Source organism: Malus domestica, chromosome 09, assembly GCF_042453785.1.
Source record: "Malus domestica chromosome 09, GDT2T_hap1".
Taxonomy (NCBI): Eukaryota; Viridiplantae; Streptophyta; class Magnoliopsida; order Rosales; family Rosaceae; genus Malus; species Malus domestica.
Genome location: NC_091669.1, coordinates 239,212 through 265,504, shown reverse-complemented (window position 1 = coordinate 265,504; position 26,293 = coordinate 239,212). Strand labels below are relative to the sequence as shown.

The window sequence follows — 26,293 nt, the reverse complement described above, 5'->3', positions numbered from 1 at the left end:
AAATACATTATCAGATTAAATGTTCGGAGATCTCATTTTGCATACTACTTTTTTTTTTTTGTCAAATGATAAATTTTTATTAAATTAAATATTAAATTAATCATTGATGATATTTGAACAGACTCCATCATGTAAGAAATAGTCACTTTCTTTTGTATATCACATTTAAACCACCTTCCTTTTAAAAAAGGAAAAATATAACAAGCAAATGCGAAAATAAAAATATTTTTGTCTCTTTGTTTTTCAAAGAAACAAAGTAAGGATACCTCGTTATATGTGCTCAAATTTATATTTAAAAATAATAAAAAATAAAAGCATTTTTAAAGTGCTACATAGAATCTTTTGTGCTTCAACATATCTGTCAAATGTTGTTCAAAAAAAAAATAAAGATGTCAAATGAGTTTTAAATTTAGAAAATGTCGTGTGCTCTTTAAATTTAAATATTATTTATATTATATTAACATGTTTTTGTCTGACTTTTTTCTAAAAATGAAATATTGAAAAGAGTTCACATTATGGAAAGTAATATAAAATAGAGTATGCAAAAGTAAATTTGTGAATCAACAAATTTTAGTTTTTAAACTGCTGTTCGGGTCAACAAAATTGTATTTAAAAAGTCACATTTTGATAAATTGTTGAATATGCTGTTAAGGCATGTTTACTTAGGATACCTTCATTTTCATACACAAACTCATCAAGACCTATCCACTTTTTATTCATTTGAATGTTAGTGAACACATGATACTTGTTACTTTCCACTTCATTCATGGTAGGTAAACATTAGTGAATACGCATATAAATCATTCAATGAGAAGGTAACTACCATTCAGTAATACTTTTTGCATATCCTTTAATTTAATTATTTATTAAACTTTTCTCAAACAATCAATAGTGTGAGACGGTTAATCAAATTTGGACATCTGATGCAAGGGTAAGCGCTATTATCGAACTACAAGCCGTATACTTAGTTTAAGTGTTTTTCTTATTGGTACTTTTTGGTGTTTGAACATGAGATTTTGCATTCACGTCAAGTGGCCTAAACTCTCACTCCTTGGTATAAGTATTTGTGGAGCCAAAAATAATCAAAGAAATTATGAAGGTGACATGTGGATTTTTGGGGAAAAAAACAAAATTATATAACAGCTGTAACATCCCACATCGCCCAGGGGAGTGATCCTTGAATGTATATTCACATCCCTACCTAGCACGAGGCCTTTTGGGAGCTCACTGGCTTCGGGTTCCGTAGGAACTACGAAGTTAAGCGAGAAGGAGGCCAGAGCACTCCTAGGATGGGTGATCCACTGGGAAGTTCTCGTGTGAGTTACCATAAACAAAACCGTGAGGGCATAATCGGGCCCCAAAGCAGACAATATCGTGCTACGGTGGTGGAATGGGCCCGGGAAGTGGTCAGCCCCGGGCCGGGATGTAACAATTGGTATCAGAGCCTAACCCTAGTTGTGGTGTGAAAGGGAGTTCACTGGCTTCGGGTTCCGTAGGAACTCCGAAGTTAAGCGAGAAGGAGGCCAGAGCACTCCTAGGATGGGTGACCCACTGGGAAGTTGCTCGTGAGTTCTCAAAAACAAAACCGTGAGGGAATGGTAAGCCCAAAGCGGACAATATCGTGCTACGGTGGTGGAGCGGGCCCGGGAAGTGGTCCGCCCCGGGTCGGGATGTGACAAATGGTATCAGAGCCTAACCCTAGTCGTGGTGTGCCGACGAGGACGTCGGGCCCCTAAGGAGGGTGGATTGTAACATCCCACATCGCCTAGGGGAGTGATCCTTATATGTATATTCACATCCCTACCTAGCACGAGGCCTTTTGGGAGCTCACTGTCTTCAGGTTCCGTAGGAACTCCGAAGTTAAGCAAGAAGGAGGCCAGAGCACTCCTAGGATGGGTGACCCACTGGGAAGTTGCTCGTGAGTTCCCAAAAACAAAACCGTGAGGGAATGGTAAGCCCAAAGCGGACAATATCGTGCTACGGTGGTGGAGCGGGCCCGAGAAGTGGTCCGCCCCTGGTCGGGATGTGACAACAGCTCAATCAAGAAAAAGTCAAAGGTAATCAAAATGGTATTTATTCAAATATATCTCATCACTCCTCATCAAATCCTTATTCAAAAAGTAGCTCCCAATTTTCATATTCAATTTAAGTTTAATTGCCAAGTTAATTGCAAGATATTATTTCATATAATATCTTACAATTATACTCACAATTTAACCATATATGGCCGACCCCTATTCACTAAATAAGGCGGCCACTCCCCTATAAATGACTATGTTTCCCCACTAAAAAGTTAAGGCATTTGCCACCCACAAACTTCTAAACACATTATTTTCATAATTCTAACTTTGGCATCGGAGATTTTTCGGCAAAAGCCTCACATTCATCATAGGCGTGTGAGGCTTTTGGTCTTAATCTTATATGTTATTATTGTGCAGGTGCATTTTCATCAAATAAGAAGACGGCGGAAATTTGCATCCACAAATATATCATTATATTAAAAGATATGAGATTTTGCTTTGATGTGTTTTTAATCTTACATGTAGAAACTCAAACTTACCGCAATGAAAGACCTTATCGAGTTGCATTTGGTCTACAATAAAACTACTTGGACACAGTGAAGTGGTACATTTGTTTGACAACTCTTTAATAAAGGCGGGCTCTACTATCATGTGAGGTTACTTGTACTGAAAAGTATGTCAATTTTTGTACAAAAATACTATCGTTACCACATTTATATTACTTTTTTAATGGAGATGAAGCCCACCAATATTAGTGGGCCTTACTTATATTAGAGAGATAATACATATGTAATATGAAAATTTTGATAAATGTAACATTACTCATTTTTGTGTCTAAATAATACTATTCTTCTTAAAATAAGATAAATAAATTACCAGTACCTACTTGCCTCATCGTTAATGGATTTGGGCCATTTGCGAGGGAATAGGCCCCAAAAAGCAACACGTCCATTGTCCATTTCGTTTGTAGGGAGCCGGCAGTTTGCTTGGCTCGGCTATCAGTCAGTCTATCACGTTCACATATAATTCACCCTGTACTTTAGGAGTTGGACCTCCACATTCCACAGGACCACAGACAGGAAGAGCCTGGCCTCCCTCTGCTAGTAAACAGAAAAACCAAATCCTTATCTCTCTCCATCTGTCTCTACCCTTATTTCTTGAGGGAGGGAGGGAGCGAGCGAGCGAGCAATGGCAGTGAAAGTGCTATCATCCCCTCCGCACCCACATCCAACCCCTCTTAGTTCTCGTTCTCTGAAAATACTCCACGTAACCCACCACGAGCAGAGGCAGCTGCAGCCATGGCGGCTGAGCCAGCGTTCATTAGGAACCAACAAGAAGAGAGAGGTGGTGATGAGCTCCCTCCACGAGTCTCTTGTTAGTACGTCGTCGTATCTGGTACCACTCTTACTGGAACCACCGCAGCAACTGAACGCATCCAGCAGCAGCATCAGCAGCTCCCTCATGTTTGTGGTTGGAGCTGCAGAAGGCGCCGTGGGTTATTCGTTGGCCAGTTACTACACATCCCTGGGTCTCTTCGTCATCTCTGTTCCTGGCCTTTGGTCCCTCATCAAACGTTCTGTTAAATCCAAGGTCAAATTTCTCTTGTTACATGTATAGATTAATTATGCCCTCCTCCTCGATTTCCCTTATAGTTGTTAATATGTACGTAAATGTGGAATTTCAGGTAGTTCAAAAGACGTTTATAGGTGAAGAGAAGAAGGCACCAAGCCAAGTCGCTGGTGAAATCTTATCCTTTTTCACTCGCAACAATTTTGTGGTCACTGATAGAGGGGAGACCATTACGTAAGCCCCACCTCCACCTTATCTACATTCAACGTACTCAATTTGAAAGTTGACGTCAATTTCTTCGTTCGATATAAATTGAATTAGTGACGAGGTCACCAACCATACTTGCTATCCATGAACTATAGCATGTTTTCTTTTTCTTCTTGAAATCTCCATATTTGATGTGTGTTTGTTTGCACAACGGTTTTTATTGTTTGCCTGCCATTGGCAAGAAGTTTTTTCTAACATCTATGTAGTCGTAGATCTGTTCAAATACTTATGTCTTGCCTTCGAATGGTATGAAGGTTTGAAGGCATGATGGTTCCAAGTCGAGGCCAAGCGGCATTGCTTACTTTTTGCACCTGCATCAGCCTCGCAAGCGTAGCTCTTGTTCTTACCATAACTGTTCCTGATTTCGGCAATAACTGGTTTTTGCTCACCGCCTTAAGTCCATTGGCGTAAGCACTGCCTGCAACCTCACTCTTCAATTCCATTTCACTTCTCTGTGTCAAATTGCACGTGTGCTCCAAAACCAAAAAAGGTACTGATGTTTTCAAAATGGAACACAGGGGCGCATATTACTGGAAGCGAGCATCGCGAAAGGAGCAGATCAAGGTCAAAATGATGGTCAAAGACGACGGTGCAGAGTCAGAGATCATCGTTCAAGGGGATGATCAGCAAGTAGAGCAAATGAGAAAGGAGCTTCAACTGAGTGAGAAAGGAATGGTGTATGTTAAGGGCATATTCGAGAGATAAAGAAATACCTCTATCTCTAGTCAAATTCAATGTTTTGCTCAGAGTCATAGAGGAGACTAGGAAATTAAGCTGTTCCTGTATTAGATCCTTGAAAGATTTTCAGATATGTATATACAATCATTCGATTTGACCTATTCATACTACTTCCGTAGTACCGTAGTAGCCTCCATATCCCTTGATACTTTGCAATCCCTCATCCAAACACAGCATCTAATGATCGAGGCAGAGAGCACCATAACGCAACTTGGTAACAACAATAATAAGCCGCAACAGATAAGTAAAGTTTTCTTGATGCATAAATGACCAAATAAATAACAGAATCCTCAGTTGAGCAAAGTTCGGCGCTTTTGGTACAGTTGATGCTCAGCAAAGCCAAGGCAACTTATTGACAATCCATAGCAACACCACCCAGCGAGAGTTACATAATATGAAAACCCTATTTCTAAACACCACCAAGGGGGAAAGAGAGTAAAAGCAAAAGTGTTTGTAACAAATCTTCGACATTATCTGATTAACTTATGAAAAAGAACTCATCCAGAAACGACAGTTTTCAACCAATCAGTAACTTGTTCTCCTCCAAGAAGGAATAAGTGGGTACCTCCAAATTGTATGGTGCTGGTCCCTTGCGGATCCTTCCCGAAATATCATAGTGGGAACCATGGCATGGACAAAACCATCCACCAAAGTCACCAGCATTCGGCAAGGGAATGCAACCCAGATGCGTGCAGACTCCCACAACAATGAGCCATTCAGGGTTTTTAACCCTCTCAGCATCTTGCTGCGGATCACGGAGAGAATTAATATCTACACTATTTGCCAGCTTGATATCATCATCAGTTCGGCGTCTGATGAAGACTGGCTTTCCACGCCACTTAACAGTCACAGTTGAACCTGGCTCAATGCTGGAGAGATCAACCTCGAGTGAGGCCATGGCAAGAACATCCTTACTGGCTGACATGCTTAGCACAAACTTAAGGATAAGCAGACGAATCAGAGAAGCATAGACAAACCTACCACCTGTGAGGACAAAGTAGGCAAATGCACGCTTGCTGGGGTCACCTGGAGGGTAACGCTCATGGTTGTACTCGTCATAAACTATCTTTGAACTAGGGTTCTTGACAGCTGCCACAGTTGGCGGAACGTCTGGAACTAGATTGTTGTCCCCCGAAGGGGTCAGTGAACCAGACGCAAAACCTGAAGAAATGGATCAATTAGAGCAAGAGAAATATAAGAATAAACGCCATTGATTGACCCAACACTTGAATAATTACTAAAAGCTGTGAACTTTGGAACAGCTATTAAAGACGTCGAATAGCCAAACATTCAGACTGAAACTTGATGCTTCATGACCTTTTTCCTTGGTCTTTTCTTTTCTTCTTCTATAAGTAATTTTAACAGAAATATACAGAATTATTATTGTAGCGAATTAAATTCAGCATCAATGGCAGCTAAATATAAGACTAAACTAATTGCACATCCCCAAAATGCATAGTATCAAACAATTCCCAAAAAAATAGCGATTAAATTCTGATGAAATACCCTAAATAACAGATTCCTGCCGAATAATTTGGGGAAAATACCCTAAATAAGCAGTAGCCACGAAAGAGGAAGAGAAATGAGGGGAACCCTAACCTCTGGACGGAAGATACAAGTCAGGGATGAAATAGGCGGATCTGAGCCCATCGGAGAAGTCACGGCCGTCGATGAGATTTCGGGACAGGATAAAGGAGGAGGCGGTGGCGGCCTGGTTGGACCTCCATGGCGACGCGGACACAGAAGAGAGCCTCCTCGCCGCAACCCTCAACATTTTTTTCCCTTTTTATTTTTCTTCTTTTTGTAATTATTGTTACTGTTGCGCTGCGAAATGGTCTTTGGGCTTCGCCGCTAAACAAATGCTGCCTGTGGAGAGAGAGAGAGAGAGAGAGAGAGAGGGATAGGATAAAACGGGCAAACTCAATTTTCTCTCGCGATGGGAAATTGGAATTTTGGAACAAACCCAATATGGAAATGACCTTGTCGTCGATATATTTAGCGGGCGGCCCTGATTTTGGCACGTCATATCCCATCGATTCACTCTTTTCTATTTTGCTAAATTTTAGTTTTGTGATTTAACCTATGTAAAAGGACAAATAACTTCATTTAGTCAATGTCATCACACAAATTAGCAAGCACGAGTGACAAATGTAAAAGTAAATTAGACATTTAACTAGTCTAAAACACATCGCATATGCTCAAAGCGTGCTGACTTCTATTTTTGTTAAAAAATTAACAAATTTAAGTCATTATTCTTAAATTTCAACAAGTTTTAATTTGTAAAGTTTAAATCATGAAATTAAAGCCTATGACAACAAGGGGGAACCTTCCCAAAACTAAAATCATAATTTGCCTTTTTTTTATTACACTACGTTATTAAGTACCAAACTACGCTTTGGAAAAAAAAAATACAAGCGTTGTAGCAAATCACGTTTTCAATCTAAATATATAAGAGCATATTCATATATAAACATGTTTGTACCATACTTGACCAATCCCGAAACTACCGAGCACCGGCCAACGCTATACTGTCAAGGACCCAGAAGAGTTCCCCTCCGACCAGGAGGCCAATCACTACTCGACACGTGTCAAGATTAGAAGCCAATCAGAGCGCAGCACGTGTCAACATCAAGAACCAATCATAACATGACACATGTCAATATGACAAAGCTACAAGTTTTTCTATAAATAGGGGTCATTCCCCCACAATATTGCATAATGCCATTTTGTGTTAAATCATTCACAAGAACTCACTAAATTGAGAGCTTGATCCTTTGTACTTGTGTAAGCCCTTCACTACTAATAAGAACTCCTCTACTCCGTGGACGTAGCCAATCTGGGTGAACCACGTACATCATGTGTTTGCTTCTCTGTCTCTATTCATTTACGTACTTATCCTCACTAGTGACTGAAGCAACCAAGCAACCAAGCGAAGGTCACAAAACCTGACACTTTCTGTTGTACCAAAGTCTTCGCTGATTTTGTGCATCAACATTTGGCGCCGTCTGTGGGAAACGACACTTATTCCTACTCTCTTCAGCTGTGTCAAGCTGGTTTCTATCATTCGTACACTTTCTTTTGATCAGGCATCCCTCTCCAGCATGGGAAGCGAAGGAAGCCACAGCACACAGAATGACACCCCCCTTGCACATAGTGCGAAACAACGAAATAAGGAAGGAAAACGAGTTCTTCTTCAAGCTAAAGTCGATGAGTTGGAAGCTCAGAACAACAAGATAGCAATGAGGAATGAGGTCCTCCAGGAGCAATATGAGAAGCTCTTCGAGACACTCCACGAAGCTAGGCAAGCTCAGACACGCGAGCTTGTTGCCCCCGTGGAAGTCAACCATCAACTGGGTGCCCTCCAACATGGAGGGTCACATGCATTCGACATAGATATCCCTGATAGGGAACAGATTACCCCTCGACTTGATAATCAACATGAGGCTTCTCTTAACCCAGTTGCTTCGACCCGAACCATGAGAAGTGGAGGGAGACACCTCTTTGCTGAAGGGGCAGAAGGATCGAAAGCCGTCTTTCGCGATTGTCGGGATTTCCTGAAGCAACGTCGAGAGAATTCCATCCATATAAGCTCAAAGATTAATGACCCAAGGATTTCTGAGAGACTCGGTCCCCTGCCACGGCCCAAGCCGGCCACCAATTTGGGGAAGGGGCAACAAGTCCCAGAGAGACATGAGGGTACAGGGGACTCAGAGGTGTTCCGACAGACATACCCTGGAAGCCAGTACAGCGAGTCTAGGGAAAAATCACATGCCCTTGATCAAACCTTCCTAATTCCAAGAGGAGATGGAGATTTACGAAAGAAAGCTCCAGTGACACATAACTCCGCTCAGGACCCCCTTGTCCTACAACTTCTTGAGGAAGTAAACAAGTTGAAGGCTGAACGTCAGGCTGAAATACCTGACTGGAACCAACCCAGGCCTGGCCCTCTTACAAGGAGGATCCTCAACACCCCCCTTCAAGCAAAGACAAAGCAAAAGCTTGGCTTGCAACTTTATACTGGAAAAGAGGACCCGATTGAGCACCTTAACCTCTTTGAATCCACCATGGCATACCGGATGCACACCGACGAAGAGCGATGTCTTCTCTTCCCCTCCACCCTCTCTAGTGGAGCTCTAAATTGGTATTGTCGTCTTACACCTGAGACGGTAGACTCATTTGAGGAATTGAGGAAACTATTTGTTTCCCAACACATTTTCCAAACCGATCGCTTGCACTCTGCAGATGACTTGTACACTATCCGCCAGAAGCCAGACGAGTCATTACGTATGTATGTTGGCCGCTTCAGCCATGAATACTCCCGGTGTGCCGAGGCAGACGACAAGACTGCCCTCAAAGCCTTCACGGCAGGCCTACGTGATTGTTTCTTTAAATACATGATCAATGCCAATACTTGGAAGACTTACTCTGAGGTGATGGCGCAGGCTTATAACCATGCCTCCGCCGAGGCAAAGACATATCAGGAGAAACCCCCTACAACCATCCTTTATCAACAAGTGGGAGGTGGAAGCCAGACTCACCTAAATGAGAAGACCTCGACTTTCCAAACAGCAGTGGCACCTCCCCATGCCTTGCATAATGCTTCACCGAATCAACAGACATATCAATTTCAAGGCAAGAGGAAGGATTTCCATCCTCACCACTCTCCTTTCAGTAAAAAGAGTAAGGGACACTATCCCGATAACCAAGGGTATCGCCACAATAGCGCTCGCCCCCAGGCAGTCAATGCAGTGGGTCAAACCCGCGTCAAGGGTATCGCCACAATAGCGAGGTTTTAGCCTGCCATACTTAAGGTGTCTTACGCCTGCCGAGGCGGAAATCATCCTTCGGGAAATACATGAGGGAGTCTGTGGAGATCATGCTGGATCTCGGTCCCTAGCACACAAGACTTTTCGCCAAGGATATTACTGGCCAACACTCCACCAGGATGCCATCAAAGTATCCCGCTCATGTGACAAATGTCAACGATATGCGACTATTCCTCATTCCCCTCCAGAGCCTCTTACTCCTATGATCAGCCCTTGGCCCTTCGCCCAGTGGGGACTTGATTTGATCGGCCCAATGCCGGCAGGGAAGGGCAAAGTCTGTTACGCAGTCGTTACAGTGGACTACTTCACAAAGTGGGCCGAAGTAGAACCCTTGGCAACCATTACTGAGGCAAAGATAGAAGACTTCGTGTGGAAGAACATCCTTTGTAGATTCGGCATTCCCAATGCGATAGTCACTGACAATGGGCGACAGTTTGACAACAAGAAGTTCAGGTTGTTCTGCTCTAAGTTCAACATCAACTTATGCTTTGCCTCTCCAGCTCATCCCCAGTCTAATGGACAAGTTGAGGCCATCAACAAAATAATCAAGCGCACTTTGAAAACCAGCTTGGACAAAGCTAAAGGCTGTTGGCCAGAATTTGTACCCCAAGTTCTTTGGTCATATCGCACTTCATATCGGACTTCAACAGGAGAAACTCCATTCTCACTTGCCTTTGGCACAGAGGCGGTTGTCCCTGTTGAGCTCGAGCAAGCAACATTCCGAGTCCAGAACTACATTCAAAGTGAAAATGACAAACAACTCACCCTCAACTTGGATTTAGTCGAGGAACACAGAAACCAAGCTCACTTGAGGAATGTCGCCTACAAGCAGCGCATCTCCAACTATTATGACTCTAGGGTCAAGCCTCGTTCTTTCAAAATAGGAGACTGGGTCTTAAAGAAAAGATTACTCTGCGACAGAGTCCCGAGTCAAGGCACACTTAGTCCAAACTGGGATGGACCGTATGAAGTCATTGGCATCAGTCGCCCTGGCTCTTACACACTTAGAAGCTCTGATGGCAAGACCCTTGGCCATCCATGGAACGCTGATCACTTGAAGTACTACTACAAATAGACTCACGATGTACAAGTGTTGAGCTATAGCCGTTCGGCATCCTATGTAATGAAGGCCATTTGGCAATGAATTCAATAAAGAGGTAATTTAGCCAACTCAGCCCTCACTCTTTTACATTCATAGCAAGCGATGCCAGAACCCTTCTCAATCAGAAAGCAATCCGTCTTCCATAGTCACTACAAAACAAGCAAATGAAGACCGTGTCAAGCGCCAAAAAAAAAAAAAAAAAAAAAAAAAAAACAGCTTCATCCAAAAAGCTTCACCCGAAAAGCTTCACCTCCAAAGCTTCACCCACAAAGCTTCACCTAAAAAGCTTCACCCAAAAAGCTTCACCCGAAAAGCTTCACCTCCAAAGCTTCACCCACAAAGCTTCACCTAAAAAGCTTCACCCACGAAGCTTCACCTAAAAAGCTTCACCCAACAAGCTTCACCCGAAAAGCTTCACCTCCAAAGCTTCACCCACAAAGCTTCACCTAAAAAGCTTCACCCACAAAGCTTCACCCAAAAAAAAAACTTCACCCGAAAAGCTTCACTTAAAAAAGCTTCACCTACAAAGCTTCACCTAAAAAATCTTCACCTAGAAAGCTCCCTCTACATACTTTCACCATCAAAGCTTCACCATCAAAGCTTCACCTAGAAAGCTTCATCTACAAAACTTCACCATCAAAGCTTCACCTAGAAAGCTTCATCTACAAAGCTTCATCTACAAAGCTTCACCATCAAAGCTTCACCTAGAAAGCTTCAACACCAAAGCTTCACCTACAAAGCTTCAACACAAAACCTTGCTCCAAATAAACAAATTTTGTTCACAAAACCCAAGATGCCCTTGAACTTGTACAAAAACATTGGGTAAACATAAACATTTTTTGTTTTACACCCACAAGGGCCCAAAATTTTCCTTCTTATTTATTCACTTTTATATGTTCCCAAACATATTATAATAGATCCAACAACAAGCCAAAGTCCCAAGTTTCATAATGGACAAAAGTACAAGCAATTCATCAATAATGAAGGTGCTACAAAAATTGGAATCTGCCCCAAAATAGAAATCTAACCCAAGAGACTTTTTCTCTCTCTCCCTCTTCCGCCTCCTTTCATCTATCAAATTTCTGCAACCTCTGCTCTTCTCCAATGGAGCTGAATTTTGGACACCCTATAGTTCTTGAGCATATGAACAACTTTCAAGAAGGAACCATTTCTGTTTGAGCGACGGAAATTAAAGTGTTGAAGCTCCAAACATGATAGTCGGCTTCTTGCAGATTTCGAAGCTGTTGTGATGTTTCGAAGATCTGGAAATATTTAACCGTTAGTTCATCCTGAATTTTTGATATGTTATGAAAGAGTCGATGAGGAACAACTTCAATGAAGAAAGCATACCGATCTGAACAAGAGAAAATGGAGTTTCGAAGCTCACAACAAATCTGACGGGTTGACAGAAAAATAATAACCAGTCATTCATCATACCTGGATTTCTGGAGTTATACTGCTCCGAGGGATCTCAAATTTGGATATGTTGTAGTTCACGAGCTGAGGAACAACTTCAATGAAGAAAGCATACCGATCTGAACAAGAGAAAATGGAGTTTCGAAGCTCACAACAAATCTGACGGGTTGACAGAAAAATAATAACCAGTCATTCATCATACCTGGATTTCTGGAGTCATACTGCTCCGAGGGATCTCAAATTTGGATATGTTGTAGTTCACAAGCTTAGGAACAACTTCAATGAAGAAAGCATGCTGATCTGAGCAAGAGAAAATAGAGTTTCAAAGCTCACAACAAATCTGACGGGTTGACAGACAAATGATAAACAGTCACTCATCATACCTGGATTTCTGGAGTTATACTGCTCCGAGGGACCTCAAATTTGGATATGTTGTAGTTCACAAGTTAGGGAACAACTTCGATGAAGAAAGTATGTTGATCTGAACAAGAGAAAATGGAGTTTCGAAGCTCACAACAAGTCTGACGGATTAACATAACATTGATGAACAGTTACTCATCATACTTGAATTTCTGAAGTTGTACTACTCCGATGGATCTCAAATTTGGATATGTTGTAGTTCACAAGATAAGGAAAAACTTTCATGAAGACGACTTTGCAATCTGAGCTATAGAGAAAGGTGTTATCTTGCATCCACTCAGGCTGATTAGTGGAAACGAAAAGCAATTCCACCAAAGAAAAGATGAAAAAGAGAGAAAAGCTACTAATTGCACTTGATCTTGTCTAGTCAATAGCATGCAGCATCAAACACACAAAAGTTGGAAATATTTTTAGATAAAGCATATACGAATGTGTGACATCGAAACAAGAATTCGTTACTTTGACAAATTAGTAACACGCGAGACACCTCATTCGGCAACTCTCTTCGCCTGAAGACTTGGGGGACTCCCACCATATGCTACTGCACCTTGATACTCGGCAGTCTCACAACCACTCAGTGACTTGGATTTTTCAAGTCTCCAACCGAGAAGTTTTCCTCACTCGGGAAATTAAGGGAACACTACCTCAAACTACATGCTTCACTCACAAAGCTTCAACAATACAGGTTTCAACAAAAGCAAAAATTCAAAGAACTTTATGAAGAAGGCTTTGGTGTATTTAACACAATATGTTGAAATGAAGCAAAGCTTATTTATTAATATTTTCGATAAGCCACAAATATGTACATATACATGAGTCAAAGCAAACAAACAAAAGGGAGCCTTCACAAAGGTTGCTTAGGGGAAGTCTCAGCAGTCGGTAGAGCCCCAGAAAGAGAAAGCACCGGAGGGTGGTTATCCGGAGCCTCAGTACTTGACAAAACCCCAGAAGGAGGAGGCATTGGAGGTTCATCATTTGAAGCTTCATTACCAGGTACAACCCTAGAGGACGAAGGCAATAAATGCCTTTGGAACAAACCCACAAACCGCTGATGATCAAGTAAAACCTTACCATCAGATTCCTTCATCTGGTCAAGCTTCCTCTTCATGTTTGTAGCATAGTCATGGGCGAGCCGGTGCAACTGCTTATTCTCATGCTTGAGCCCTCTAATCTCCTGTTTAAGACTCATCACTTCAGCAGCCAATGATTCAACTTGGCGGGTTCTAGCAAATAGGCGTTGGGCCATATTAGACACAGAACCTGCACACTGAACACTAAGAGCCAGAGAGTCCTTAACAGCCAACTCATCAGACCGTTTGGAAAGTAGTCTATTATCTTTGGGAGTGAGAAGGTTCCTGGCCACCACTGCAGCGGTCATATCATTCTTCATCACAGAATCCCCAACGGTAAGAGGACCAGTAGGGGATATGAAGGATGGGCGCCATATGTTGTCTGGAGAAGGCGTGGCTGTCTCTTCTCCAAGGTTCAAGTCAAAACGACGGTCGGAGGGTCCAGACATTTTCAAATGTGTTGAAGAAGGAAGAGGTCAGACAAATCAAGATCTTAGAAGTGCAAGAAATGAGCTTCTACTGGTAGAGATTCAAGTGTGCTGTGGAACTTAATGCTAGCCTCTATAAAAATCTGCACTCGACGGAGCTTCAGAAATCGAAGAGGCGTTTGCTTTCTCAAAAGCTGGGCTGCTCAGAGACCACGAGGGCCGATCTCAGAAATCGAAGAGGCGTTTGCTTTCTCAAAAGCTGGGCTGCTCAGAGACCACGAGGGCCGATCTCAGAAATCGAAGAAGCACCTGCTTTTTCAGCCTCGTCAGCACCTGTCACATGCACACTCAGCTTTGCGGAAATTACGGGCAATCTGTCGAAGATTTCTGGTGAAGTAGAAAGCACGTGAATCTTACTGTTCAATCACCGCTCTCCATATGCACCATCAACTCCTCGGGTACCACATATAACTTTGTCAAAGATCTCTGACAAAGTTTAGGCACGAGAATTTCGAAGTTCCAGCTACCCTACTATTACCCATAAGGGTAAAGGAACAACACCACTGCTTGACAACTGGAAAGTCCCTATGTGTGTCGACCTCCGGGTTTTGCGGCAAGACAGGTTGGCAAGAACGTCCAACCTTTACTAACATTCGAGAAAAGACTCCCAACATAATTACTTTCTAAAAAACCGGAGTAGCACCGCTTTCCGAATCTCGAGAGTCAGATCCTCGACGGGATTACTTGTTCGAAAACCGAAGAGGCACAACTCTCAGAACTTCGAGAGCCAGATTTCCTTAGATAAAGCTTGTCTGTAATCTTCACACGTAACATCAGCTTTCCAGATACCACATACCACTTTTTCAAAGTGCTCTGACAAAATTAAAACACGTGAAGCTGGCAGCTCCCACTACATTGCTGTGACCAAGAAGGGTAAAGGAATAGCATTACTACTTGTTATTGGGAAATCCCTATATACATTGACCTCCCTCCTCAACGGACAGGCAAACCTGCAAAAATGCTCAACCCTTTCTCGCATTCGAAAAGGCACCCTCAACATAACCTCTCGAAATACTCAGCTTTATTTCCCCCCGATAATACCTCAGCAAATAAGCCACACCAAGAACAAGAGTATCTCATATCATCAGGGTCGAAAGCAAGAGTATCCCATATCATGCTTTCTCCCTATCTTTGTCTTTGTCCTTGTCCACACCTGCAGGACAAGGAGAAAGAGAGCAGTCAGTCGGAACCTGAAATCAAACCTCCAATTTGGAACTGACTGCCTGGAGCCTTTGCCTGGTTGCTTACTTAGCATTGCTCTCGAGTACTCATCCTCAACTGTTGTCAAGGTCACGAATTCCACCGGCAAATACCTCATGACAGTTGATCAGATATTGGCTCTTTACACTGAAGCTGCCAAGCGTGGATGAGTCACTATGAAGGAATGTTCTGAAGGACCATTTAAATGCAAAGGTTGCACACCACTTCCGCCATGCAAAAGATTGAAGCAGAAGGTTCAACGGTGAGCTGAAACAGATCACTACAGCACGACACCTTTCCATACCACATTCATTATTCCGTCAACAGCAAAAGTATCCCATATCATCAAGGTCGAACGTACTCTAGATTTGATGGACTTGTTTTGACCCTCAAATTTTTGAGTCGGCCTTATACTCTGAAGGGCACCAGAAAACCCTCCAGCACAGTTCAAGAATAAGCCTGTGGAAAGTTACTTCTTCAAAAGCAAAAGTATCTCATATCATCTCTTATCCATTTGCTTCTCCTTATCCTGGCAGTTGAATGAGAGACAAGGAGAATGAGAACAATCAACCGGAAGCCGAAGTCAAACCTCTGATCCTGGGTTGCTTACTTGGAAGTTTGACTGCTTACCTTGTCTGTCACCTCTTTCGGCAGATCTCCTAGCTCGGCGACTTGGGGGACTCCTACTATAGGGTTTGTATCACACTTGACTAAGCCCGAAACTACAACTAAGCTTCAAGTGAAATTGATACATTACCTTGTGCGTCAACATCAGCTAAATACACCATTCCCCGATGGAGGAAAAGTACTTCCAGAGAAGGGCAGATGAAGATCAGACCACACTTCGGTACTTAGAAGTTTCGTGATTACTCAAGGGATTGGATCTTGCAAGTCCCCAACCGAGGAGTTTCCCTCACTCGGGAACTTAGGGGAGCACTGTTTGTACCATACTTGACCAATCCCGAAACTACCGAGCACCGGCCAACGCTATACTGTCAAGGACCCAGAATAGTTCCCCTCCGACCAAGAGGCCAATCACTACTCGACACGTGTCAAGATTAGAAGCCAATCAGAGCGCAGCACGTGTCAACATCAAGAACCAATCATAACATGACACATGTCAATATGACAAAGCTACAAGTTTTTCTATAAATAGGGGTCATTCCCCCACAATATTGCCTAATGCCATTTTGTGTTAAATCATTCACAAGAACTCACTAAATTGAGAGCTTGATCCTTTGTACTTGTGTAAGCCCTTCACTACTAATAAGAACTCCTCTACTCCGTGGACGTAGCCAATCTGGGTGAACCACGTACATCCTGTGTTTGCTTCTCTGTCTCTATTCATTTACGTACTTATCCTCACTAGTGACTGAAGCAACCAAGCAACCAAGCGAATGTCACAAAACCTGACACTTTCTGTTGTACCAAAGTCTTCGCTGATTTTGTGCATCAACAAAACATATAAACATAAACGAGCTATTAAGTACATTACTTTCGCGTGTGAACTTAAGCTATCACAAATGATTGTATATATATTTTTTATTTGAACAAACTATATTATATATACTAAGGGGAGTTGACTTAATCTCACAATAGGCTAGCAATAATGTGGTTCAAATTCTTTTTTTGTGATGATCGAATTTAAGACTTCTCACTTACAAATAAGAGAATATTACCAGATCGTAGTACTAAGTGGCCTATGTGAATTTTTTTTTTTGAAGTTTTGTCCTCAATCACCGTTAGAAATTGATTGTTAACTAAATGATCCTAGTAAAAGTGTAAAACGTGAAAAATGGAGTCGGTCACACAAAGCTAATGATTGTGTTGGGCCGAGTCATGGAGAGATATAAACATTTAAATTGGGTTTTCGTAATGGATAAAAGGTGTGGCCCAGTCCAGTCCAATCCAATCCAATTGCATTGTCATCTGCGTCGTCTGAAAATCGTCGAGTCCACTCGCACATAAACACAGAACGAAACAGGGAGGAAAGAGAGAGTGATGGAATTGGAATTTTGACCAAAAAATATGGAACTGGAAGGAATCAGTAAGATAGAAGAAGAAGAAGAAGAAGAAAGCTGCGGCGGCGGAGGACGAGGGGGTGAGATTGAGAAGGTAAATTTGTCGTCGTCGGCGGCGTTGGAGATAGAGTACTTGAGCTATGGAGGAGAAGAGCACCTGCCTCTAATTATGGGCCTGGTGGACCAAGAACTGAGTGAGCCGTACTCCATCTTCACCTATCGGTACTTCGTGTATCTGTGGCCGCAGCTCTGTTTCATGGCGTTCCACGGAGGCAGGTGCGTGGGGACGGTGGTGTGCAAGATGGGGGAGCACCGCAACACCTACAGAGGGTACATCGCTATGCTCGTCGTCATCAAACCCTACAGAGGCAAAGGCATCGCCACCCAACTAGTTACCAGATCTATCCAAGTCATGAGGGAATCTGGCTGCGAAGAGGTATCTCTCTAATTTCGTAAATAAAATCAATCTGCTTTTGGGGCCCTAGCGTCGCCACCGTTGTCACGAATGATTTGATTGATCGATTGATTGGATTGGATTGGATTCAGGTAACGTTGGAGGCGGAAGTGACAAATAAAGGAGCGCTGGCGCTGTACGGGCGTCTTGGATTTATACGGGCAAAGAGGCTATTCCGGTACTACTTGAACGGCGTGGATGCTTTCCGTCTGAAGCTGCTGTTTCCCCGCCCTCCTTACTCTCTTCCTTCCCAATCCCAGCCTAATAATTACAGCATGGCCATGGCCATTGAAGATTGACGAAGAGCTTCAAGAAGCTTGGTTTCCTGTATTCAGACCATTTCTTTTGTTATGTAAAAGCATCTGTTTTTCACATGATTCATTCGAATGTGGTCTACTTGATCAAACAATTCAATTCAAAGCTGGAGAATTTGGTTGAAAACGGCAAGATAGATTACAATTTGCTCATCTCATGCAATTCAACATTACAATTTGTGGCGCACTACTCCCTCTTAATTGGTGTATTACACTCGAATACAAATCCAGGATATCTATTCTAGCCAGCAGGAGGAGGAGCAATATTCCGATGAGGAGGAGCAGAGTGATGGGGAGGAACAATGTGACAAACAGGAGCCCAGCGATGAGGAGAGGCATAGCGATGAGCTGGAGTAGTCTTTTTATAGGTTGATCTGGGAGAAAAAATAGAATTCGTTTCTCAAGCATTCTTTCCTGCTCCTCTAGGCTCTTAGCCTCTTACTCTTAGCAAGGGTGTTCCTTGTTGCTTGTCTGTAGGAGACTAGGTAAATTAAATAACCATCAACTAATTAGTTAGTTAAAACAAATAAAAGAAACGCCAAGACAAGCACTTGTCTTGATGATATGTGATGGTACAGCGTGAGAATCTGTCTGGGACGAAGATGCTACTGCAACAGATCAATGGCTGGAGCTTGAGGTTGTAGATATTGATTGGTGATTGGCTGTCCTGCCGCAGCATGTAATACCTCAAAGCTTGAGGCTAGGAAAGATTCATCTTCTTCATCATCCGGAGGAGCTCAAAATCCAGCATTACCATTCAATGTCAGTCGAAAACCTTCAAAAATTAAGTTGAATGTTTATTGGATAAACTAAAAGTAGTTAATTTTTCCAGTCACTTTGTTAGTTTTCTCGACAACCAAACAGTAGGTAATAGTCTTTCAATATAAAACAACTAAGCCCCCAGAGATCTGATCAGAGGGAGCAACAGCAGCAGCAGCAGCAATAACAAGAAGAACAACAATGAGAGAGATGGAGGGAGAGAGTGTGCAAAAAAGGCGGGGAAATTACACAATTACACAAAGCAGAGATGATGATGAATTGTCTTGAAAATTTTGTCATCTTTTTTATTTTATTTTGGAATTCCATTAATGCCAACTAATCCGCTTACCTTACTTCCCTTTTCTGGAACTCTTCTCTCCCCTCCCCTGGCCAACAAGGGCGGGGAAATTTGGATATGGGCTTTACGAACGAGGCCCGGCCTCTAAATTACGTCGATTATATCATCATTCAATGTCCAACTAAAATGAAAAATCAAGGTTACTACTTTTAATAAAAAAATATTTTCGGTGCCTTTCTAACCAAAAATGGGAAGGAAATTAAAAGGGGAGACAACTTTTGTATATTGCTTTTTTTTTTTGGCTCCATTTTCTTCATAAATAAATAAATAAACATATAAAAACCATAAATGGTAAAGGCGTATTACTATCCATGGAGGGAGAGAATACCGGAAGCGGAAGAATAAGAAAAGGATAAACCGTTTACTCGGGGGCCAGAAGTCCACGGGCTCCAGAAACCTCCAATCCCCTAAAACACTGCCGTCAACTTACCAGTTTGTTTTTAACGGCAACTCGAACGGCTCGCTATCAATGTCATGTCAGCAGCCAAGCCATGCACAAAGCACAAATTTGTATTTTTTTTTTTTAAAGAATAATTTCATTACTAACCCAACAGTTTACACAAAGCACAAATTCTTGCCTTCTTATTTGTTACTGATTCGACTCATTTTATTTTATTTTTTTGCTAATTGTGTATTTACATCCTTCTATAACAGTGGTTTGACCCAAACTCAAATTGAACCGTGTAACCTTCAAATTAAAATTTTAAGTTCGTTAGAGGAGTATTTTATCCTACAAAATAAAAGAATAAAAAGAATAAAAAACGTTTTCGAAAGACACTTGAACTCTCTCAAACTCTATCTTAACCGCATACCTTGCTGCTGCAATCAGGAATCAGGAATCCGGGATCGACGCAGCCTCCGAGCAAGCGCAGAAGCTGAGACTTGAGCCGCGCTGCGCCGCGCCCCAGCGCGCCAATGAACCGTTCAATGTTAAATTAACGGTTTTGCCGAAGCCACACACTCTCTCGTCTCATCTGTCTCTCTCTCTCACGCTCTCTTATGCTGTGTGGTGTGGGCGTACGTCTCTCTCCCAACTCCTCAACCCAATCCGATAATACGAAACGCTCCCCCCCCCCCCTCCAACACTCTCTCTCTCTCTCTCTCTCTCTTTCTCTGTCTCTCTCTCCGCATTTTAATTGGGTTTTTGTTCAGGGCAAATTCCCAATCTTTTTTCTGGGTTTTCACCGCAGTTCTCCGCATTTAATTGGCTTTCTGTTCGAGGCCTTAAACAATCACCAGATGTTTCAGGTATTGTCTTTTTCTTTTCTTTTTCCTGTCAAATTACGCATTTCGTTGTCTTGGGTTCCGGTTTTCAATTTCTGCATGAGGTATTTGAATGCGTTTCTTGTATGTTTTATCCTCTTTTTTTTCTTTAATTTTTCATATCCGGTTGGTTTTCATTGTCAATTTGATTCCTGAGTGGGCTTCCAATCGTCAGCGAATTTGTATGTATGGGTATCTGGGATTGCGTCTTCCATCTATAAGTTGCTGTTGTAGCGTTCAATTTTTAATCTTTTTATGGTATTTCAGTTTTCTTTATTTCAAATGCGTGCAATCTTTAATCTTTTTAATATAATTGTTTGTTTGTTTTAATTTGGCACAATTCAGGGGTGTTTTGATTCGCATTTGAGGGATTAAATTGTTCAAGTAATGCCATTGAATTCTCCATAAATAAATTGACGTTGGACGTTGACTCTATCTTTATAGTAGCTTACTCCTTTAAAGTGCCTTACAATTTACAAAGCAAGTACTCGGTTCAAACTGATAGATGGACTCACTCCAGTCCAGTTAGCTGCATTGATTTTGTTCACCACGTGTTTCGGGTTACAATTTGAGTTGATTTATGAGGCATTTTGTAGCTATGGATTATAATGTACTTGTAAATGTTTGATATTTGATCTCAGGTTCAATTAAAAACGACGGCATGTGTTAAAGGTAATAATGTATGACGGTATAATGCTTTGACGGAGCTTTGTTTGACATCTTGTGCTAATGGCGGCTGATCAGTGGAGAAAGGGTTGCAATTCTAGGGAGCAACATAAAGCAAAAAAGAAAAATATTGGATTGCTTCAGGATGATTCAGACGTAAACTCTCATATTTCTCTTGAGTGGGATGGGAATCAGAACATGGTAGTCGCCAAAAGGGATCAAATTGGCATAAGTAGGAGAAATTTGAAGCCTTTTTTTGATTTTGCTTTCAACAGTGTTAATACATTGGCAGATGTTTTTGCTGTTCCTGAGGGAATCTATGATTTGGAAAATTTGGAAGATGTGCTTTCATATGAGGTAGCTTTTAATTTATGGTTAGCCACAATTATGTATCTACTTTATGTTGTATTAGTGCAACTAATATGCTATTGTTTAAACAATGATGCAGGTTTGGAATACTCATCTGTCTGAGAATGAGAAGAATCATCTTATGGAGCTTCTTCCTAGCGGACAAGAGGCAGAGGAAGTTGTGCAAGCATTGCTTGCTGGGGATTGCTTTGACTTTGGAAACCCTTTACTTAAATGGTACGTATTTTTATGTTATACTTGTATTGATGCAGTTAAGAGGTCGCACTTGGTGCGATGGCAAGTGCCTTCGCCCATGAGCGGTAGGTCTCGGGTTCGAGACTTGGGAGCAGCCTCTCCATAAATGGGGGTAAGGCTAGCCGACATTCACCTCTCCCAGACTCTGCGTAAAGCGGGAGCCTTGTGCACTGGGTACGACCTTTTTACTTGTATTGATGCAGTCCCTTTCCTCCTCTTTTCCATTAATTTAGTTTGTTTTATATTTTTAAGAGTAAATAAATGCGGCACTGCTGAATATTGCTTTTTGTAGACTAATCAAAATTTAAATTAGTTCATGTTTCTTGTAAGAAAATGGGTTTCAAGTGGTTGGGAAAAGTTTGTTACATCAATTTTTTACTGTTCCATTTGTTTGATCAGAAAATTTAAAACAAGAAACTTTTCTGTTAAATTTTTTTTTTCACACATTGTATGTTGTGCATGTACTAGGTATCACTTTTAGATGATTCTAATTTCTAACATGAAAGAAAAGAAAGAAGTTATTGTAGCTTTGTGAGTTTTAAATAGTAGCTTCTTTTATTAATAATAATTTAAGACCATAGTGTACCAATGATTTTAATTGAGATATATGCTTTCAGGGGTGCTGCACTTTGCTCAGGTGATTTCCATCCTGATGCCATACTTCGTAGGGAACAATATCTAATAACTGATAAGAAAACATTCTACAATGAGTTGCAGATGTACCATAATGAGTACGTTACGCTTTTCCACTTTTTTCTGTAATACATTTAATACTGTTTTCGAAAGGCTCTCTTGTGCTAAAACATACTGTCACAATCCTTTTTATGGTTTTTGTGGCAGTATGATTGCATATTTACAGAAGTTGAAGGAGAGATGCGCAAGCTGTAAGGATCCTGAAAAGGAAATTGTGCAGAATATGTGGAGGTTGATGCTCACTGTATTTTCTTCTTTTTTTTCATCTCATAATTATGAGCTTAATGAATGCCAAACCTTCCCTTTGATGCTCAACCAAGTACCAATTTATAAGGAGGAGGAATTCTTCTTCAAATTGTGTTTTTCCTTTCATTTAGTCATTTGACAGACTGCTTGGAGACTTTGGGTGCTATTCTCATGGGGGTTATACTTTATGCAGGTTAAGAATTGATGTTGAGAAACCAATTTTTTCACATGCAAATGAATCCAGATTGCATGATCTTGAGGAAAATGCCATGGTTACATCTGAATCTTGTTCTTGGGAGAAAGCATGCAGTAGTGATAACCAGATTTCCTCAGTGAACAAGGGAGGAGAATTTCAGAACAGGTAATTCAGCTATCCACATTTAGTCCTACCAGAGCACCTATGTGCTCCAGGTTCATTTTAGTTTTCTTAAATTATAAATGTACTTGGCTATGGCTACTTACTGTATGTTCAGTTGACGTTTGATAATTTTTGCCACATTTATATATCAATCTACTTTGGACGTGCATGAGATCTATAAGTTATTATTGTGTCAGGATCCGTGAGAAAGGCTTCCTAAAGGACAAAGGTAGAAATTTGTGGGTTACACCAGATGGAGCACTTAATGCAGGAGCAAGATCCAAAAAAGGAGACAATCTACACAAGCGCAATATCCACAGTAGCGATGGTGCTAAATACATGTCGTATGTTAAGGTTGGTGTTCATTTGGTAATTCTGAAACGAAATAAAATTATGGATGGATTATGTAAGTCTGCGTAACCTAAACAGTCACCTCTCAGGCTTGAGTTTTAGGATCAGTGCTCGTGTGTTAAACTTAAATGGCCAGACACATACCTTAATGGCTTCTGAGCAGAGACACAGAATCATCCCAGTTTCCCTGTTAAGTAGGACAAATAATTCAAGTAGAAAAAACGTTGTTAAGTTTTGAACACAATTATGTCTGGAACTCATTGCCTCTAAGTTGTTTATTTGAATGGGTTTTAACTTTTTTCCTACATAACTGCTGGCAACTAGCAGATATTAACATCCATACTTTGTTTTATTTTTCGAGCCCAGTAAACCAACACATAGACAAGACACTCCTTTCTCTCTCTGTCTCTCCCCACACACACAGCCATCTTTTTTCTGTATACCTGTTGCTCTGCGTCATGATATATAACATTCCAATTGTAATGAGGCTCTTGCTGAATGTGTACTTTTAACTATTTCAGATTAGCAAGAAGCAGTATGAAATTGTTAAGAACCTGAAGCAGTCTGGCAAAAGCATTCAGTCCATGTCTCTCGAGCGGGTTTTAGGTAACCTTGATAACTTTGTTGTACAACCATATGAAGTCTTTGTGGAAGAAGAACAGAAGAAGTTGCATCAGCACTGGTTAGTGTCTAATGAAATATATATCTTACTCTATATTTGATTGTCTTCCTCCTCATAGTATAGTGTTGTTTATACAGGTTGCAATTGGCAATTAAAGATATCCCGGCAGCTTATGCAAACTGGATAGAAACGCATTTACACAGATGGCAAATGACAAAGTCTTTGGAGAAGGACATGAAAAGGAGGTTAAAGTCTCTGATAGAGGTTTGTGATTCTGCCTTTATCTCCTCCCCCCCCTCCTTTTTTTTTTCTTTTCTGTTTTAGCGGACGTCATAGCCATCCGTTTCTTAATGAACCTGTCTCCATTGTTGTGAGATATTTTTTGGGCTGTTTGTGATGGGGTGTTCAGGATGACAAAGGCAATCACAACCTTGAACATGTGCTTCAGGATGAGATAGATATTGGAGCAACAAACTGTCAATCTCCCATGGAAGATGATGAAAAGTCTGTACCCAGCCTCCTACATGGTGATGAGTGCAACCCCACAGACATGGAAGATGATGAAAAGTCTGTACCCGGTTTCATACAGGGTGACGAGTGCAACCCCACAGACATGGAAGAAGATGACAAGTCTCCACAGAAGCTTACTAGAGGTCATGAGTGCAACCCCACAGATATAGATTCAGATGAACATTTCAGTGCAGAGTCGGATAATGATTCAGAAAAGCATATCATTATAGAATCTGATCATTTTCCTCCAAATGTACCTGATTACACGGAGAATCTGAATACTGCAGATACTCCAGTAAACGAGGGAGCACAATTATGTGCTAGTGGAGATGTCTGGAAGGCAGTTAATGTGCCACATTCTTACTATGATTCTACCACATGTCACGCATATTCATCTGCCAGTGAGTTATCGCTTGCACATCTACAAGTTAATCAAGTTCAGCAGACACACTTAGGTGCTATGGAGTCCAACTTGCCTGTGAGAGACAGTGGGAAAGATTTAGTGCACATACAGTCCGAGAATGGTTCCTTCAGTTCTTACCGAAACCAAGATCAAAATGAAATGCTTCAATCTCTCTTTAAGGGCCAGAGCATGCTATCTTACAATCCTGAGAAGAAACAGACAGGGTTGGATTTCCAGCCACCAGCCAATGTGTTTATAGGTGATGGTCAGTTTTCAGCGCATTTTGAAGAGCAGCAACACCAGTCACTGCCTCTGGAGCAAGGGCAGAAGAGAGAGAGCGAGGTATACATGCAACCAAGATTAACTGAGAACATTTACCCTGATGGAGGTAGATACTTAATTTCAAGGCCAGAACATTCGGCTCCAGTTGAAGTGCAGGATTGGGCTGTCAATAGTGTTCGTATGCCAGGACCTCAGCAATCTCACTTACATGGTGGAGAAGTGTCGAGCCATAATTGGTTTTCTGGCGGTACTAGTGCCACAAGTCAGACCATTGGGAATGGAACAAACGCAGATCAAAGCTTATTCAGTGTTCTATCTCATTGTAACCAATTGCGATCAAGTAGCCCTTATCATCCCGTAGCCTCCGCTGAGCAGTTCATTTCCTCTAGGAGCTATGGAACGGTGGGTGGGGTTACTCCAAGGTCCGGAAATGTTGTACCACAAGCAGGACCTGAACTTGATTACTTGGGTGGGCGTGAAGCAGCCACTCCCATGATGCATGATGATATGCAATGGATGAATTTACCGCATCAGAACTCTGGTTTACGTGATCCAATGGGTAAACCATTCTTGAGGTCATGGAACCCGTAAGACAATTTTCTTGCATGGTAACGTAAACGGGAAATGGTGACAAGTGAGGGTTACAGTAGATGAAAGTGCAGAGTTGGAGATAGGTTTTTGACTTTGTACATACCTATACAAGGGCCAACTCAACAGCGTGTACATATATGTTAGATGGGGGCAGAGACAGATAGCAGCAGGCAGGGGTTGGGGGGAGACCGTGGGATTATTGGACAATTCCTGGCATCTCAAATTTGTTAGCTGGTAGTTTAGAATTTTATTTTTCATTGGGAATCCTTTTTTCTTCTTATTCTCTGTTTATGGAGAAATATCTTGGAATATTTTTTTGGAGGCTTTTAAAGTTTTCTGTAGAGGCAAATGCTTGAATATTAGCATATCATGGTTTTGTTTGTTGGCTGGCATTTCCAAACTCTCTTCCTCTCATGAAATGTTGAATGCTTTTACCGTCGTCGTCTTTCGAAGTTAGTGTTTTGCAGCGTTTCTGTTTTGAGTATGCCCCATCACCGTTATCATCCACTGAGCTGAGATGATCAAACACGAGTCTCGTAGGTGGATCGTGCCTTCTGGCGACACTGTTTCTAACAGCAGCAGCAGTATTGGCATTTGGTGAGCAACCTTGTTTTACACAAGACTTGAAAATGAAGATGTGGTTGAATGAAATATGATCGAGAATGTCGGGATTTGAATTTTT

General features: G+C 41.6%; 4 protein-coding genes and 1 long non-coding RNA gene across 7 annotated transcripts; 3 read left to right on the top strand and 2 right to left on the bottom strand.

The window, feature by feature from the left end:
• Positions 1–2,648: 2,648 nt before the first annotated feature.
• Positions 2,649–4,696, top strand: LOC103411103 (protein COFACTOR ASSEMBLY OF COMPLEX C SUBUNIT B CCB1, chloroplastic-like). The gene is made up of 4 exons (XM_008349758.4): positions 2,649–3,611; positions 3,706–3,824; positions 4,112–4,264; positions 4,376–4,696. Exons 1-4 carry the CDS (start codon positions 3,210–3,212, stop codon positions 4,560–4,562), a joined length of 861 nt encoding a protein of 286 aa, XP_008347980.3. The 5' UTR covers positions 2,649–3,209; the 3' UTR covers positions 4,563–4,696.
• A 140-nt stretch (positions 4,697–4,836) lies between these two features.
• Positions 4,837–6,583, bottom strand: LOC103411104 (cytochrome b-c1 complex subunit Rieske-4, mitochondrial-like). The gene is made up of 2 exons (XM_008349760.4): positions 6,195–6,583; positions 4,837–5,756 (listed from the first exon to the last, which is right to left on the bottom strand). Exons 1-2 carry the CDS (start codon positions 6,367–6,369, stop codon positions 5,113–5,115), a joined length of 819 nt encoding a protein of 272 aa, XP_008347982.1. The 5' UTR covers positions 6,370–6,583; the 3' UTR covers positions 4,837–5,112.
• A 4,797-nt stretch (positions 6,584–11,380) lies between these two features.
• Positions 11,381–12,465, bottom strand: LOC139198531 (uncharacterized). Of its 2 annotated transcripts, none has more exons than XR_011584074.1 (3): positions 12,142–12,230; positions 11,961–12,058; positions 11,381–11,785 (listed from the first exon to the last, which is right to left on the bottom strand). It is a non-coding gene; the product is annotated as an uncharacterized lncRNA (long non-coding RNA). The 2 variants fall into 2 exon arrangements; XR_011584075.1 differs by lacking the exon at positions 12,142–12,230 and adding an exon at positions 12,323–12,465 and having other exon boundaries at positions 11,452–11,785.
• Positions 12,466–17,032: 4,567 nt separating this feature from the next.
• LOC103442077 (N-alpha-acetyltransferase MAK3-like) lies at positions 17,033–18,033 on the top strand. The gene is made up of 2 exons (XM_008380824.4): positions 17,033–17,574; positions 17,685–18,033. Exons 1-2 carry the CDS (start codon positions 17,146–17,148, stop codon positions 17,889–17,891), a joined length of 636 nt encoding a protein of 211 aa, XP_008379046.3. The 5' UTR covers positions 17,033–17,145; the 3' UTR covers positions 17,892–18,033.
• Positions 18,034–19,774: 1,741 nt separating this feature from the next.
• Positions 19,775–26,003, top strand: LOC103442076 (uncharacterized). 2 transcript variants are annotated; one of them, XM_070805208.1, is made up of 10 exons: positions 19,775–20,271; positions 20,928–21,309; positions 21,401–21,537; positions 22,173–22,286; positions 22,396–22,479; positions 22,688–22,855; positions 23,050–23,206; positions 23,725–23,885; positions 23,963–24,089; positions 24,235–26,003. In XM_070805208.1, the coding sequence occupies exons 2-10, from the start codon at positions 21,016–21,018 to the stop codon at positions 25,609–25,611; spliced, it is 2,619 nt and encodes an 872-aa protein (XP_070661309.1). In that variant the 5' UTR covers positions 19,775–20,271; positions 20,928–21,015; the 3' UTR covers positions 25,612–26,003. The 2 variants fall into 2 exon arrangements, with proteins under 2 accessions (XP_070661309.1, XP_070661310.1); XM_070805209.1 differs by having other exon boundaries at positions 19,821–20,271; positions 24,274–26,003.
• Positions 26,004–26,293: the final 290 nt, after the last annotated feature.

Excerpts from the sequence above, each read along its gene's own strand:
- LOC103442077 (XM_008380824.4), top strand. The coding sequence starts at position 17,146 with ATGGAACTGGAAGGAATCAGTAAGATAGAAGAAGAAGAAGAAGAAGAA. Across the intron at positions 17,575-17,684 it reads GGGAATCTGGCTGCGAAGAG|GTAACGTTGGAGGCGGAAGT; the intron begins GTATCTCTCTAA and ends GATTGGATTCAG.
- LOC103411103 (XM_008349758.4), top strand. The coding sequence starts at position 3,210 with ATGGCAGTGAAAGTGCTATCATCCCCTCCGCACCCACATCCAACCCCT. Across the intron at positions 3,612-3,705 it reads AACGTTCTGTTAAATCCAAG|GTAGTTCAAAAGACGTTTAT; the intron begins GTCAAATTTCTC and ends GTGGAATTTCAG. Across the intron at positions 4,265-4,375 it reads ACCGCCTTAAGTCCATTGGC|GGGCGCATATTACTGGAAGC; the intron begins GTAAGCACTGCC and ends AATGGAACACAG.
- LOC103411104 (XM_008349760.4), bottom strand. The coding sequence starts at position 6,369 with ATGTTGAGGGTTGCGGCGAGGAGGCTCTCTTCTGTGTCCGCGTCGCCA. Across the intron at positions 5,757-6,194 it reads CTTGTATCTTCCGTCCAGAG|GTTTTGCGTCTGGTTCACTG; the intron begins GTTAGGGTTCCC and ends CCATTTCTTCAG.
- LOC103442076 (XM_070805208.1), top strand. The coding sequence starts at position 21,016 with ATGGCGGCTGATCAGTGGAGAAAGGGTTGCAATTCTAGGGAGCAACAT. Across the intron at positions 22,287-22,395 it reads TTGCAGATGTACCATAATGA|TATGATTGCATATTTACAGA; the intron begins GTACGTTACGCT and ends TTTTTGTGGCAG. Across the intron at positions 22,480-22,687 it reads ATTGTGCAGAATATGTGGAG|GTTAAGAATTGATGTTGAGA; the intron begins GTTGATGCTCAC and ends TACTTTATGCAG.